This window comes from Geotrypetes seraphini, chromosome 8 (assembly GCF_902459505.1).
Source record: "Geotrypetes seraphini chromosome 8, aGeoSer1.1, whole genome shotgun sequence".
Taxonomy (NCBI): domain Eukaryota; kingdom Metazoa; phylum Chordata; class Amphibia; order Gymnophiona; family Dermophiidae; genus Geotrypetes; species Geotrypetes seraphini.
Genome location: NC_047091.1, coordinates 86,722,133 through 86,738,932, shown reverse-complemented (window position 1 = coordinate 86,738,932; position 16,800 = coordinate 86,722,133). Strand labels below are relative to the sequence as shown.

Genomic DNA, 16,800 nt, shown 5'->3' with positions numbered 1-16,800 from the left:
AGTTCAAAGAGATCATTTATTTAAACATCAGTGTAAAAAGTTGACAGCAGGTTCTCTGAGACAGCAAATGCAAAATGCGTCAGAACACTGACCTATACATTGCCTTTGATACATCCAACTGAAGACATTCATAATCTTATATCAAGATAAGTACATTTATATACAATTTTTTCATGACATTGTGCAATGGTTGAGAACAATGAGACATTAGATAGTGAAAGTGACTCACATAATAGTCTCATAAACCATCAAAGTTTTCTCTGAGCACATTAATAATGACATAATATATGTCAGTGTTTCTCAACTTCTTCAAGCCAAATACCCCCTAAGTCTTAACAAATATCACTTGAGTAAATATGGATGTCTGATATAATTACCTATAAGAATTTTTCATTTTCTTTCCTCCATTTTTTTTTCTCTTCTCTTGGATCGACCTAAATATTTGGTTCTTAATGGATTATATAATTGGTGATATGAATATGTTTTTTCTTAATGGAATGATGAAGTTCTTATTTGAATTTCTATAATTTTTCTGAATATAATCCTGTTGCTTTTGTTTATTTGATGTAACATGAAATACTATAAAAATAGAAGAAAAAATACTGGGAACTTGTTTAGGTTAGCTGAGACAAATAATTCAGGTCAGATAACATGTTCAGCCCTGTATTTATTACTACCCACAGAGCAAGTGGGTGCAAATCTCTGCAGCTGTGTTTTCAAATAGAAGTTATACTTGGGTAAAAATACCCTGAGGCTTTAAATCCATAGACCGGTTTTGAAGATTGTCCCAATAGTCCACAGAAGGGCACCCAAGTAGAACATTTTACAAATGACCAAGTGCCAGATGGGGTGCTCTGAAGCTAGGGAGTGAAAACATACTGTTTAGGGCCAAGAATCAAAAAGCGGCCCTTTTGATTTGTAATACGTTAAATCAATGTGCACTTGATTAAGCTCTTCATACGTGTTAAATGAGTTTATTTTTTGTTGCAGACATTTGGAAAGCTGGTGATGGTGGCAATGTATGCTCCAAATGAGCCTGTCCTGGACTACAACATGGTTATCATTTTTTTGATGGCTGTGGGCACTGTGGCAGTAGGAGGCTACTGGGCAGGAAGCAGAGATGTGAAAAAGTAAGTTTGGGGCAGGGGGAACAGACAATCTTGACAACAGTTTTTTTTCCAGGGATTCCAAGAAAGGGGAGACTGCATTCAGCTGGAGCTGTCTAGCTGTGGGTGCATCCCAGGAAACCATGCTGTATCTAGAGTGCCTACAATTTCTCTTCCTTAAGAGCCACTAAACCCAAACTAGTCAAGTTGCAGCCTACATCATGCAGTGACAGTCTCTACATTTCAACGGTTCTGGTTTGACAGACACTCCATTCCTGAGGAATTAGGTACTCAACCTTTATTCATGAGAACTCTTGTAGGGAGCTTCATTTGCATTCTTTTTCTCCGCCTCCCCATCCTTCTGGGCTGTCCTTCAATTCCTCAGTTGTCTTTCTACAAGCAAGAAAGTAGGAGTTTATCTTTTCTGCTTGTGCTTCTTTTACAATATAGAATCTTAATTTGGTCCTCCAGGCTCTTGCAGGAGTGCCCTATGAGCCTTTGGACCAAGCTTTTTTAATGGACCTCATCAAGATGGTGTTTTTGGTAGTGATCACCTTTGCCCAGAGGGTGTCAGAACTTCAGGCTTTGTCATGCAGGGATCCATTTCTTAGGATTACAGATTCAAGCATGGTCTTGCACATAGGCCCATCTTTATTACCGAAAGTGGTTTCCAGCGCCCATATCAACCAGGAAGTACGCTTGCCTGCCTTCATATCCTCGGGATCAAGAAAAAGTGATCAGGTGTTGAAATCATTCGATGTGCTGAGACTCTTATTGCGTTATCTGGAAGTTTTGAACATAAGAATTGCCGCTGCTGGGTCAGACTAGTGGTCCATCGTGCCCAGCAGTCCGCTCCCACGGTGGCCCTTAGGTCAAAGACCAGTGCCCTAACTGAGTCTAGCCTCACCTATGTACATTCTGGTTTAGCAGGAACTTGTCTAACTTTGTCTTGAATCCCTGGAGGGTATTTTCCTCTATAACAGCCTCCGGAAGAGCGTTCCAGTTTTCCACCACTCTCTGGGTGAAGAAGAACTTCCTTACGTTTGTATGGAATCTATTCCCTTTTAACTTTAGAGAGTGCCCTCTTGTTCTCCCTATCTTGGAGAGGGTGAACAACCTGTCTTTATCTACTCTCTATTCCCTTCAATATCTTGAATGTTTTAATCATGTCCCCTCTCAGTCTCCTCTTTTCAAGGGAGAAGAGGCCCAGTTTCTCTAATCTCTCATTGTACGACAACTCCTCAAGTTTCAAGTTTATCAAAAAAAAAAATTTAAACTGCTTAATCAGGTTTCTAAGCGGTGTACAATATAAAATTTGCATAAAAACATTAAAAATCGGGATACTAGATAAAAACTAAGTGTCTTAAAATACTTAATAAGACATACAGACCAACTTCAGACAATAGGAGAAAAGGGGAAGAACTACAATCGTAAAAGAAAAGTGAAACAAAAAAGGAAAACACAATAGGTTGGACCCTTAACCATTTTGGTCGCTCTTCTCTGGACCCTTTTGAGTAGTAGAAACATAGAAAAAAGCAGCAGAAAAGGACTATAGCCCACCAAGTCTGCCCATTCCACGTATCCCCTCCCCTGAATTTACTCCCTTAAAGATCCCACGTGAGTATCCCATTTTCTCTTAAAATCCGTCACGCTGCTGGCCTTTATCACCTGGAGTAGGAGTCTGTTCCAATGATCCACTACTCTTTCGGTGAAGAAGTACTTCCTGGAGTCGCCATGAAACTTCCCTCCCCTGATTTTCAGCGGATGCCCTCTGGTGATCGAGGGTCCCATGAGCCAGAAGATATTATCTTCTGACTCGATGCGTCCCGTGATGTACTTATATGTTTCAATCATATCTCCCCGTTCTCTTCTTTCCTCAAGTGAGTACAGCCGCAATTTTTTTAATCTTTCTTCATACGTGAGATCCTTGAGCCCCAAGATCATCCTGGTGGCTGTTCGCTGAACCGACTCGATCCTCAGCACGTCCTTTCGGTAGTGTGGTCTCCAAAACTGAACACAGTACTCCAAGTGAGGCCTCACCATGGCTCTTTACAACGGCATCATAACTTCAGGTCTCCTGCTGACGAAACCTCTGCGGATACACCCCATCATTTGTCTTGCCCTGGAGGAAGCCTTCTCCACTTGATTGGCAACCTTCATGTCCTCACTAATGATCACCCCTAGGTCGCGTTCCGCCGTGGTCCTAACCAAGGTCTCACCATTTAGTACATAAGTTCTACGCGGGTTTCTCTTACCCAGGTGCATTATCTTGCATTTTTTAGCATTGAAGCCTAGCTGCCAAGTAGTTGACCATTGTTCCAGCAACAGTAGGTCGTGTGTCAGGTAATAAGCTTTTGCCTACTATGTTGCAAAGTTTGGTGTCGTCGGCGAACAGTGATACCCTTCCTCTAAGTCCTTGCGCCATATCTCTTATGAATAAGTTAAATAGAATCGGGCCCAGGACCGAGCCCTGCGGCACTCCATTGATCACTTCTGATGCTTCGGATGAGGTACCGTTCACCACCACCTTCTGAAGTCTACTGCTCAGCCAATCCCCAACCCATGTAGTTAGAGTGTCTCCTAATCCTATCGATTTCAGCTTGTTCAGTAATCTTCGATGAGGGACGCTATCAAATGCTTTACTGAAGTCCAAATATACCACGTCCAGTGACTCTCCGGCGTCCAGTTGTCTAGTAACCCAGTCAAAAAAGCTAATCAGATTAGATTGGCAGGATCTACCCTGGGTGAACCCGTGTTGGTGTGGATCACGCTGTTTTTCTTCGTCTAGGATTGTGTCAAGATTCTGTTTGATCAGTGTTTCCATGAGTTTACACACTATAGACGTGAGACTCACTGGTCTGTAGTTTGCTGTCTCTGTCCTGCAGCCCTTTTTGTGGAGTGGGATTACGTTGGCGGTTTTCCAGTCCAAGGGGACCCTTCCTATGCTTAGGGAAAGATTGAAAAGAACAGATAATGGTTCTGCCAGGACTTCCCTTAACTCCCTGAGCATTCTGGGGTGTAGTTTATCCGGTCCCATGGCTTTGTTTACTTTGAGTCTTGATAGTTCGTCATAGACGCTACTGGGCGTAAATTCGAAATCTTGAAACGGGTCTTTCTGGTTATCTCCCGTCTGCAGCTGTGGACCAGCTCCCGGCGCTTCGCGGGTGAACACTGAACAGAAGTATTTGTTTAGTAGTTCTGCCTTCTCAGAATCTGATTCCGCAAAGTTACCGTCCGATTGCTTCAGGCGTACTATCCCATCTTTGTTTCTTTTCCTGTCACTAATATAGCTGAAGAAAGATTTATCCCCTTTCTTAATTTTCCGTGCTAGCTCTTCCTCCATTCGGAGTTTGGCTTCTCTGACTGTTGTTTTGACAGCTTTAGATCTGTTTAGATAGTCCTCTTTCGCCCCCTCTCTGCCTAAATGTTTGTAGGTGATAAATGTGTCTTTTTTCTGTTTAACTAGGTCTGAAATTTCTTTACTGAACCATTGGGGTCTTTTGTTTCTCCTGCGTTTACTTACTGTCTTTATGTATCGGTCTGTTGCTTCGTGTAGGATGGACTTCAGAGACGACCACATATCCTCCACATTGTCAGATATTGCTTGTTTATGTAGCTCCTGATGGACAAAATCTCCCATGCGGTTGAAGTCTGTGCCTCTAAAGTTGAGAACCCTTGTTGCTGTATTTGTCTTAGGGAAACCTTTCTTGAGGTTGAGCCATACCATATTATGGTCGCTGGAGGCCAGTGTGTCTCCTACTGAGACTTCCATGACGCTATCTCCGTTGTTGAGAACTAGGTCTAGTAACGCCTAGTCCCTGGTGGGCTCCAATACCAATTGCTTGAGACGTGCACCCTTTATGGAGGTTAATATTCTTTTGCTGCTACCCGTAGTCGCGAAGAGTGTGTTCCAATCTGCATCTGGCATGTTGAAGTCTCCTAGCATTACTGTGTCCCCGCGCAGTGTGATGTTCTCTATGTCCTCGATTAATTCCATGTCTTTGTCCTCCTGTTGCCTGGGAGGTCTATATATCACCCCAAGGTATAGGCATTTTTCATTCCCTCTGGCCAGGTTCACCCAGAGGGATTCCCCGGTGTATCTAACATCTGTGATTCTGGTGGTTTTGATGCTTTCCTTAGTGTACTCCTCCTCCCAATTTACCCTCTCGGTCGCAATGAAGTAGGTTGTACCCTGGTATAACCATATCCCACCCATGCGATTCCGTGAACCAGGTTTTGGATATCGCTATCATGTCAAGATCGGCGTTTGTTATCTCAGTCTCTAATGCTAGAATTTTATTGCCCAAGCTGTGTGCATTAACATACATAGCCCTCCATATCTGTGAAGAGATTCCTTTACGAGCTAGTGTGGCTCCTAAATTATCAGTGATATTTCTCCCTGAATTATTGTGGATATCATTGGTACTTACCTTAGACTTGGTAGTGTGAGTGCGACTTGCCTCCTCAGGGTGGTTTCTTACTGCTCTGGGATATAAGTATGTACCCTCCCCCAACTTACCTAGTTTAAAGCCCTATGGAGTAGGCGGGCCAATCGATGTCCAAATACGTTTCTACCTCTTCTGGTTAGGTGGAGTCCGTCTGGTCCTTGTAGTCCCTGGAGCGTCTCGCCGTGGTTTAGGAATCCACAAGCAGTGTCTCACTTCCAGTTCACCACACAATTGTTTCCCACGTACACACCTTTATAGGACCCCCATGGACCCCTGAAGAAGACTTTTTGTCGAAACACGGACCGTGTTTGGTCCTGTATCCTTGTATCACATAAGGCTCTTATGTGGATGATTTACTTTTATGTGGATGGAATTATTTTATGTGGATGATTTTAGTGTACCTTTGGAACTTTGATACTTTCAAATAAAGTCCATTTAGGAACATCGTCACTCCACAGAGTTTTTTTTTTGGTTTTCTCTGGATTTTCTCCTTTGTGGATATTTTGGGGTCAATTCCTTTCGTTTTTCACCCTTGTCTATCTGCCTGTTAACTCCCTCGAAGAAGTGCAGCAAGTTCGTCAAGCAAGATCTTCCTTTGCTGAAGCTGTGCTGGCTAGTCTTCATCAGATTGTGTCCATCAAGGTGGTCAATGATGCAGTCCTTTATCAGCGTCTCTACCATCTTTCCCGGTACTGAGGTCATCGGTCTGTAGTTTCCCAGATATCCCCTCGAACCTTTCTTGAAGATTGGCGTAACATTCGCCACTTTCCAGTCTTCCAGAATCCTTCCCGATTTGCTAGACAGATTGGCTATTAGTTGAAGCAGTTCAGCTATAACCCCTTTCAGTTCCTTGATTACCCTCAGATGGATGCCATCCGGTCCAGGGGATTTATCATTTTTAGCCTAACAATCTGCCTGCATACCTCTTCTAAACTGACTGTCAACCCAGTCAGTTTCCCGTCTTCGTTTCCTGCGTATAACCTGTCGGCTTCCGGTATGTTGTTTATATTCTCTTCGGTAAATACAGATGCAAAAAATGTGTTCAGTTTGTCGCCGATGGCTTTGTCCTCCTTTAGCACTCCCTTTATTCCATGGTCATCCAACGGACCCCGCTGCTTCCTTGGCGGGTCGTTTCCCCTTAATATATCGAAAGAACTGCTTGAAGTTTTTTGCCTCCTTGGCTATTTTTTCCTCGTAGTCTCTGGCCCCTCTTACTGCTTTATGGCACCTGCTTTGATGTTGTGTTTGCTTTTTCCAGTTTTCGTCCATTTTTGACCTTTTCTATTCCTTAAATGAAGTCTTCTTGTCTCTGATCGCTTCTTTCACTGCTACAGTGAGCCACGCAAGCTCCTTGTTCTTTTTCCTCTTGGATCCCTTGTTGATACGTGGTGTATATATATATAGATTTTGTGCCTCGGTGACTGTTCTTAAAAAGGGATCGTGCTTGCTCTAGCGTGCTTATACTCTTTTTAATCTTCTTCCCTACCATGAGTCTCATCCCTTTGTAATTCCCTTTTCAGAAGTTCAGTGCCTTAGCTGTCGTTCTGGATCGATGTTTTGCCCCCGTGTCCAGGTTGAAGTGGATCATATTGTGATTACTGCTTCCCAGCATCCCTTCTGCTTCTACACCTTAAGCCAGTCCTTGTAGTCCATTTAGAATTAAATCCAGAATTGCATTTCCTTGACAAGTTGTTCCAGGAAGCAATCGCCTACATCAGTGTTCTTCATCCTTTTTACACCTTTGGATCGGCGGCCAGGATCACATAACTATTTATTTTAAAAATAAAAACAAACAAAAAACCAAAACACTCTCAACTCCCCCTAGAGCAAACTCACGGCTCGGGGGCCACATGCAGCTTGCAAGGTACTATTTTGAGGCCTTCAGTATGTTTATCATAATCACAAAAGTAAAATAAAACAATTTTTTGATCATATGTCTCTCTAGCTATAAATTACAATATTATTATTAAGACTTAGCCAAAAGGAAAGATTTATAAACTATAAAGAGTTTTATCTCAAGCAAAATTGTCATTTCTTTAATAAGACATTAACTATTTTTTTTGAGGCCCTCCAAATACCTACAAATCCAAAATCTGGCGCTGCAAAGAGTTTGAGACCACTGCCCTAGAGACTTCCGAAGCTGCCCCTCCTGCTCTCCCATGATGTGCCAAGTCTTTCTCCCCCACCTCCACTGAATATTTGTCCACTCTATCTGCAGGTAAAAGTACATATCCATGGTTCTTTTGTCTGTGGCTGTCAGGACCTACATTTTGCTTTGACTGTAGCTGCTTTATGCTGCCCTCTGAACCTGCTGCTGCTCTAGGCAACTGTCTAATGTACCTAATGGGTACACCACCTCTGATCAATAGCTTTTTGTTCATTTGGGTTTTTAAAAAATATAGTTTTACTGTAAATGAGTATATTTGGTCCAGAGTTTTCTGCTAATGCTCCTCAATCCTACAGCCCTTATGGTAATCCATACAGATTGCAATACTGTCCTCTTTTCCTGCCTGTAACACATTCTCTTTTTCCAGTATTTAATTCTACATAGAGCTAAACCAATGCACCTTATTTTGGACCAGTATCAGCCCTTGCAGTTCCAGTACTAAGACCACCCAAATAAATATCATTTTCTTATGTACCTTGCCATTCCTTTACTGATAAACACAGGTAGTCTCAGTATCTGGAATGCAATAGTCTCTTGTCCAGGAGGCTAGTATTACTCAGGATTATCTAATTTCTAGCCATATTTTGACCCCCTCCTGTCTCCCATTGGTCAGTAGTACCCCTTGAAGGAAGCTGCTTCTGATTGCTGCTGCTGTCTTCTAGGCGCTACATGAAGCACAAACGTGATGATGGTGCAGACAAACATGATGATGAGACAGTGGATGTCACCCCTATAATGATCGGGGTTTTTGTAGTGATGTGCTGCTCCATGCTGGTGCTGCTTTATTTCTACTATGATCACCTTGGTAAGCATACAACTATTTTTGTGTGTGTGTGTGAATAAACCAGAAGAGATCCCTAATAGCAATGCTTTTGAGCAGGAAGAGGTAGTGTTGGGGAAGGGCAAAGCCAAGCAGATTACCTTTTGGACAGGATCATAACCTCACAAGGATGTGGATTTGGGTTCTGAAACACTAAAGAATGACACAGGAACAAACTTTGTCCCCGTTCCCATGATCCTCAGTCCCCATCCCTGCCTGTCCCCGCGAACTCTGTCTGATCCCATCTGCACAAGCCTCGAATAGTTATGATTTTACAGTATATTGAAATCATTTTATTAAAGTATAAAAAGAAACAATTGTCAGTTTATAAATCACAAATAATACAGAACAAGGATCAACAAAACACCTCTCCTCCCCCTCACAAATAGCCCATCCACTATCAAAAACATAAGAATTGCCATACTGGGTCAGACTGAAAGGTCCATCAAACCCAGCATCTTGTTTCCAACAGTGACCATCCCAGATCCCAAGTACCTAGCTAGATCCCAAGAACAGCTCTCCTTCCATATTTGTGGTTTTGGGACTCGCAAATTCGGTTATTCACGAATATCCAAACAAGCAGCCTCTCTCCCACCGGAAGTTACATCAGAAGGAGGGACTCTGACGAAGGAGGGCCACAGAGGCAGGCCTGTGAAGATTTATTTTGGTCAATGAAGCTCCCTAAGGTACGGATAGGCACAGGGTCGGGAGGGGAAGTAGAAGGTACAGAGGGGCTGACCTGCAGTAATCCCATTGTTTACTGTGGGAACAAAGCTTTTTAGCGCTCCCACAGGGTTGTGAAAAGTCTTGCTCCTGCAGCCGTGGTAAACTACCTACATTTTTCCCCTTCCCATGGTTCTACTGCAGTTTAGTGGGGACAGGTCTCAATGTCATTCTCTATGAAACAACTCAGCATGCCTTTGTGTTAGTTTGGAGAAGCCAAAAAACCGAGAGTAGTGGGTCCATTCTATAGGAGTTGCTGGTGTTATTTTAGCTTTCTTTAGCACTCTCCAGACCAGTAGAGGTTAATCTTTACGAATGGGTATATATCAAATCATGACCAGCAGGTGGAGACTGAAAACAAAACTGTGGGACAGTATATAATATACTCCCTTCTCTATTTACATCAGTCTTCTTTCAGTCTCCAGCAGGTGTTGAGTGATCTGTACCCATCTCCCTTGGTAGGGCTGTTGGAATTTGTTTAGGGGGTTTCTAGTCCCTGTTTTTGGCCGGACAGAGCTTGGGCGGGCCCTGTTTGGGGGTCCGTCCGACCTCGGGAGTGTCAAACCCGGCGAGTCTCGAGCGGGGTCCCTCCCCCCACTTCCTCCACCTCCCCACATTTTTTTAGAGGAGCCTCAGCAGTAAGCCTTGCCCCCTAAATCAAGCAAGGCATATTGCTTCGAGAGCCTGTGGAGTCTGTTCTGAAAAAAAAAAAAAAAATCCTGAGGTAGTGCCGGTCTGCAGGGTTGCTTCCCTGTCAGTTTAATGTTTTTTACTGTATTTTTTCTTCTAACCGGCACTTTGTTTCTAGCTAGGTCGCGTATGGAGCAATTGTGCCCTTCTCCGGGGGAGTGGGACACAATTAGGTCCAGCCGCGAGGCTCTCGCGGCCGGACTGAAATCGGTAGTTTGGCCCGGTGAGGTGGTGGAGCTCCGTCGGCAGCGGCTGCAGGCGCCCAGAGCTCCCCGCCGATGGTGCCTCGCGAGTCGGCTGGGAGCAGTGGGGAAGCCCAGTCTTCCCCAACCGCCCACGGAGGGATTCCCCGAAGGATTCCCTCTCAGATGATTTTTTGACAGCTGATGCCGACTTGCCTGTTTTAGCGGCTGGGACTGTTCAGCCTTCTCAGCCGCTACAGGCCATGGAGGGAGCTTTTTTGGCGGGAACTTCGCCATTTTCTCTGTCTGGCCCCTCCATTTTGTCTGCAACCTCAGGTGACCTTCCCCCTGTATTGCAAACACAGGGGCAGGTTTCAGCAGGGACCCCTGCTGGGGCAGGGAGTCCCTGGGGACCCCCAGGGGTTTTTTGTCCCCAATTTAATTTCTTTCTTTGTGCAGACAATTGGGGGTCCCACGTGCACCTGGGGGGTTTCGGGGGTGGTTTCCCTACGCGCCCCTTATGGCTTTGCCTCCCTCTTTTCGTTTGGCGTCCCCTCTTCCTCCTCCCTCATCCAAGCGCCCGCGGGGGGCTTGGATTGCGAATTGGTGGTCGGAGGAGCGTGTTGGCATGGTTGAGGACCTGGCTGCTTTGGCGGGCTTCCAGGATCCTCTAGAGGGGTCGCCCGCTGGCAGCGGGGCGGCGGGTTTCCCGTCTTCCAGAGCAGATGCGTCCGTGGTGCGCTTTTTATTCAGAGGGATGAGCTTTTAGACCTGATGTAGCAGGTCTCCTTGGTGCTGCATTTTTGAAGATGCGCCACCGGAGACCCCGTGTATGGGGGCCCCTCTGCTTCAGGGGGTCTGTCCTGTTTCCCGCTCTTTTCCTGTGCGTCAGGATTTTCGGGATTTTGTGTTGGCGCAGTGGCCTACGGGCGCCGTTTCGTTTGGTGTGCGCCTTGGCTCATGGGTATCCCATCCCGGAGGGGGATAGGGCTACCTTAATTTCGCCAATGGGGGACGCGGTGGTCTCGGCACTTCCTAAGCGGCATACCGTGCCTGTTATGGACGGTTCTGCTCTTAGGGTCTCTGAGGAGCGTACGTTAGAGACACTTCTTAAGTATAATTTTGATGTCTCTACCTTGGGGGTCCAGGCGGCTATTTGTGTGGGGCTGGTGGCTCGCACCATGTTTCGGTGGTCTGAGCATGTCCTGGATCGTGAGTCTGATGACTGGTCCTTAGTGGATCAGGAGGTGGTGAAGTTTGAGATGATTGCCTCGTTCCTCTCGGTTGTTCTTTGTGACTTGGTGTTGCTAAGTCTGGGACTTTTGGTCGCCGCACGCTGTACCTTGTGGCTTCGCGCTTGGTCGGCGGTTGCCGCGTCCAAAACTGAACTTCCCAAAATTTCCCTTTCGGGGGTTGTTTTTTGTTTAGAGAGGACTTAGATCCGGTGGTTCAGACTCTGACGGACTCTGAGGTGCCCCGTCTGCCTGAGGACCGTGCCCGCCCAGCATCTCGGGTTGGCATTGCTCGGGGGCGTCTGCGGGAATTTCGCAAGTTTCGCCTGGGGCATGGGACTGCTTCTTTCCAGGCTTCCGGTTTTTCCCCGGGGTCGGTTGGCTTAGCTGCTGCCCGTCCTGCGCAATGTCTCTTTGCCGGCACCCCCTTTGGTTCCCGTGGGTACCCGGCTTTGCAACTTGTTTCCCAAGTGGGCCAAGATCACGTCCGATCAGTGGGTCCTGGTGGTGGTGTGGGACGGTTATGTACTTGAATTTTGCCCGTTCTCTGCCGGATCATATCTAGCCTCTCCATGTCAGGTGGCATGGGAGACGCTAGCCTTTTGCCAGACCCTTCAGCGCTTGCTAGATCTCAAAGCAGTTGTCCAGTGTCCCCTCAGGAGTACGGTATCGGCTGGTACGCCATTTCCTTTATGGGGCCCTAAAGGGAGGGGACCTTTCGGCCCATCCTTGGTTTAAACTGAGGTCAACAGGACTCTCAGAATTCACTTTCATTCGCATAGACACACTGCAGTCTGTCCTTCTGGCGGTTCAGCCGGGGGAGTTCCTGACTTCTCTCGCTCTGGCGGAGGCCTACTTGCATGTTCCCATTCGGGCCTCTCCTCAGCTCTTTCTTTGCTTTGCGATATTGGGTCTGCACTATCAGTTCTGTGTGCTTCCCTTGGGAATGGCCACGACTCCCCGGACGTTCGCCAAGTTGATGGTGGTCGTCACGGCGGCATTGCAGTCAGAGGGCATTCTGGTGCACCCCTTCTGGGATGACTGGTTGTTTCGGGCGAAGTCGTTGCAGGAGAGCGCCCGAGTTACGGCTCGGGTGGTTGAGTTTCTCCGGTCACTGGGCTGGGTGGTCAACCTTTCCAAGAGTCGGTTGGTCCCCGCTCAGCATCTGGAGTACCTTGGGGTTCTGTTTGACACCTCCTTGGGGAAGGTCTTCCTTCCAGAGGCCCGGGTAAGCAAATTGCAATCTCAGATTCGCCTTCTTTTGGCGTCCCGGTGTCCTCGGGCGCAGGATTTCCTCCAAGTCTTGGGGTCGATGGCAGCGTTCCTGGATGTTGTGAGGTGGGCGCGGGCCCACATGTGTCTCTTCAGTATGCTCTGCTCTGTAGATGGTCACCCCAGAGGCTCAGTTTGTAGGTCCCTGTCCCTCTGCGAGGCTTGGCGCGCTGCAGTCTTCTTTGGTGGCTCCAGACCTCTCATCTGGTCCAGAGGATGAGCCTGGATCTATCGCAGTGGACGGTGCTTCTCAAGGATGCCAGTCTCCTCGGTTGGGGGGGGGGCTCAGTGTCTAGGTCACTCAGCTCAGGGCACCTGGTCCATGGAGGAGGCGTCCTGGTCGATCAACATGTTGGAGACCAGAGCCGTCCCTCTGGCGCTGTTAGCCTTCCGCTCCCTCTTGATGGGCAAATCGGTCAGAGTCCGGTCTGACAATGCCACAGCAGTGGCTTATGTCAATCGTTGAGGCACCAAGAGCGCTCAGGTGGCGGAGGAGGCGGCTCGGCTCATGCTTTGGGGCGGAGTCACGCCTTCTGGACCTCTCGGCCTCTCACATGGCCGGGGTGGAGAATGTTCAGGCGAACTTCCTCAGTCACATCTTAGATCACAGAGAGTGGTGTCTCAACCCTGTGGCTTTTCAGTTGATAATGCAGGCTTGGGGTCAGTCCCTGATGGACCTGATGGCCACTAGTGGCAATGCCGAGGTGTTCCGCTTCTTCAGTCGTCGCAGGGATGGACTGGCCGAGGGTCTGGATGCTCTGGTTCAACCATGGCCAACAGAGGGGCTGTTGTGCATGTTCCCTCCGTGGCCATTAGTGGGCAGAGTTCTTCTCCGCATTGTTCGCCATCCGGGTCTGGTGGTTCTGGTGGCTCCAGATTGGCCTCGGCATCCGTGATCCGCAGATCTGGTTACACTCTGGTGGCGGATCCTCTTCCTCTGCCTCCCTTGGATGACCTTCTGACGCAGGGTCCCATTCCCATGTTCGACCCGTCTCCCTTCTGTCTTACGGCTTGGCTTTTGAAAGGGGTCGCCTTGGTAAGAAGGGGTATTCAGATAGGGTGATTTCTACACTCTTGGGGTCTTGGAGGCTTTCTACCTCTCAGGCTTCTGTGTGGATTTGGCACTTCTTTGAGGGGTGGTGCCAGGTGCGGGAAGTGGTCTCTCCGCGTTTCTGTGCCTAACATCCTAGAGTTCTTGCAAGATGGCCTGGATAGAGGCCTGGCTTCGGCTTCTCTCCGGGTTCAGCTTGTGGCCTTGTCAGCCTTTCGGGGGTTTGTGACGGGTCAGCGTTTGACAGCCATTCCTGATGTGATTCGCTTTTTGCGGGTGGCCAAGGTGCTCAGGCCTCCCGTGCGGTCCTCTATTCCCTCTTGGAATCTCAGTCTGGTTCTCTCTATTCTGATGCACCCGCCCTTCGAACCGTTGGGCGGCTGCTCTTTGAAGGACCTTACTCTGAAGACGGTCTTTTTGATGGACATTTCTTCCGCTAGGCGTGTTTCTGAGCTACAGGTTTTCTCTTATAGGGCTCCCTTCTTGGAGTTTTCTAGGGAGCAGGTTGTCTTGAGGCCTGTTCCTTCCTTTTCTGCCGAAAGTAGTTTTTCCTTTTCATGTCAATCAATCTGTGGTCCTCCCGGTCTTGGGTAGTTGGGAGGGCTCTTCTGAGCAAAGATAGCTGAGCAAGTTGGATGTTGGTCGGGTCCTTCGCTCTTATGTGCAACGGACCCAGGAGATCAGGAAATAAAATCATCTCTTTGTCCTTCTGACTGGTCCTCTTAGGGGGGCTGGCGCTTCTAGGGCTACTATTGCATGCTAGATCAAGGAGACTATTGCTTCCGCTTCTCTTCTGGGGGAGCAGCCCGTTCCGGAGTTTCTCAAAGCTCATTCTACTCGGGGTCAGGCGGCTTCTTGGGCTGAGTCGTCGCTCGTGCCTCCAGTGGACATTTGTAAGGCTGCGGTTTGGTCTTCCTTGTATTCCTTTGTCAGACTCTTTCGGGTAGATGTTCTGGCGCGTCAGGACGCGGTGTTCGGTGTGTGTGTTCTGGTGTCAGCCCTTCGGGGGTCCCGCCCGTGTGAGGGACTGCTTTGGTACGTCCCATTCGTAAAGATTAACCTCTACTGGTCTGGAGAGAGCTAAAGAAGGAGAAATTAGGTTCTTACCTGCTAATTTACTTTCTTTTAGCTTCTCCAGACCAGTAGAGGTCCCCACCCTGTCTGTTGTTGTTGTTGGGGCTGTTTCGCGGGCAGTTTTTGTTTTTTGCTGCGGGTTCTAGTATTTTTCTAGGGCCGGGGAGAATTAAAGAACAGCGGCTGTGGCTCGGCTGGCTTAGCTGGCGAGCTGTGGGGACATTTTCCTTCTGGTATTTCTCCTCTGCATTTTCCAACAGCATTTGGGTATGTTATTTGTTACTCCTGTTCGGAGTATTGTTTTCTTTCTGTTTTCCAGTTCTTAGTTCTGCTTGGCTATTCGGCAGACTGATGTAAATAGAGAAGGGAGTATATTATATACTGTCCCACAGTTTTGTTTTCAGTCTCCACCTGCTGGTCATGATTGGATATATACCCATTCGTAAAGATTAACCTCTACTGGTCTGGAGAAGCTAAAAGAAAGTAAATTAGCAGGTAAGAACCTAATTTCTCCTTACTTTTCCTTAAGACTAGAATAGGATTCTAAACAGGGCAAGCTAGATAGGGCTGTGACTTCCAAACCTGTTTTGTTGACACCACAGCTAGTCAGATTTATGGAATATCTGGGTCTCCACTGTATGCTGATCTATCTCATGTATATTCCTTGCAGATATCCTGAAAATCTAATTTCCCCTCATCCCTCCAGACCAGTCCAGACACTTGCATATTTTCTTTAAGCAGATAGAGGCTGAGAACTACTGGCTCAAAGTCTTCACCCTATATAGGGTCCTGTGCAGCCCACTTAGTAATTCTCAGTCTCTACCAATGATAGGTGATCTAACCTGTGCATTCTAGATCCAGTCTGGTAGATGGTTGAAGAGAGCTGATAACCTCATTGGTTGAAGACAGTTCCAAAGGAGTTTATTGAATTCCAAATACAAAATTTTTTTTGTCAAATAGGAATAAGTGTTGGCTAGGTTTAGCTGGGCTGTCTGTTTAACCCAGTGGTCTGGGCTTCCCTTGCAAACAGTCCTTCTGGGGTCTTGGGCTTGTGCCTCAACCCATTTCCCCTACTCCTGAGAGGAAAGGCGGAAGCAAGCAGCAACTGTAACAGAAATAGCAGCAATAAAAAGGGAGTAAATGTACAGTTGTCTGTTGGCTGTACAATACTAAAAACAGCTGAGTACTGAGAAGTGTAGGTCTGCAGCATCTTTAAGGGAGGGGAAATGCTTGTATGGTGAGCGCAGAGTGAGACCGCATCTCTTGACTGGTTTGCCAACAGCAGTAGCATGGCCTCTCGGAGCATGGCCAGTATTACTTGGCCTACAGGTGCCCTTGCTCTGGAATGTTGCCTAACAGCTATTGCCACGTCTATGAAGAATGGTAGGAAAACTTTAATGCAGCTCCTAGCAGGTAGTCAATTCATTTTGTTATCTGGGAATAATTATTAATTCCCAGTTATCATTCACTATGCAAATTAAAACGAAACTAAACTAAACCTTAGGTTTGTATACCGCATCTTATCCCAGGACAAGCAGGCAGGTATTCTCACTAGTGGGTGATGTCATCCGTCAGAGCCCCGATACGGACGTCTCACAAGCATGTCTTGCTTGAAGAAACTCAGAAGTTTCGAGATGCCCGCACCGCGCATGCGCCAGTGCCTTCCCGCCCGATGGTCCGGGCGTGTCTCCTCAGTTCTTTTTCTTCCGCGGAGCTGAGAAGTTTACTTCAATTCTGCGCCCATTGAATCTGTTTTTTGCCTTCTGTATTGCCGCGGGTTGGGTTCTTTTGGCTCTCCTGTGCATTTATTTCTTTCTTTGATTTCTTTTTAAAAAAAAAAAAAAAAATTTTCTTCCGACACCGGGTCGGCCACGTGGCTGGGGCCCCGCGCCTTCGACCTTGCGGCGGAGCTTTTCCGGCCTATGTCCCGGCCGATCACCGGTTTTAAAAAGTGCAGCAAGTGCCAGCGCGCGATTTCGCTCAAGGACCCGCATCGACGCTGCCTACAGTGTCTGGGTCCGGATCACTTTCTGAA

General features: G+C 47.3%; 1 protein-coding gene across 2 annotated transcripts in view; it reads left to right on the top strand.

Annotated features, from left to right (window-relative positions):
* SPPL2B (signal peptide peptidase like 2B) overlaps positions 1-16,800 on the top strand; it is a 139,082-nt gene that overhangs the window by 37,655 nt on the left and 84,627 nt on the right. For both annotated transcript variants that reach the window (XM_033955304.1, XM_033955305.1), the window contains exons 5-6: positions 991-1,130; positions 8,384-8,526. In XM_033955304.1, coding sequence (XP_033811195.1) covers positions 991-1,130; positions 8,384-8,526 — 283 coding nt within the window. The remainder of the gene's footprint in view (positions 1-990; positions 1,131-8,383; positions 8,527-16,800) is intronic.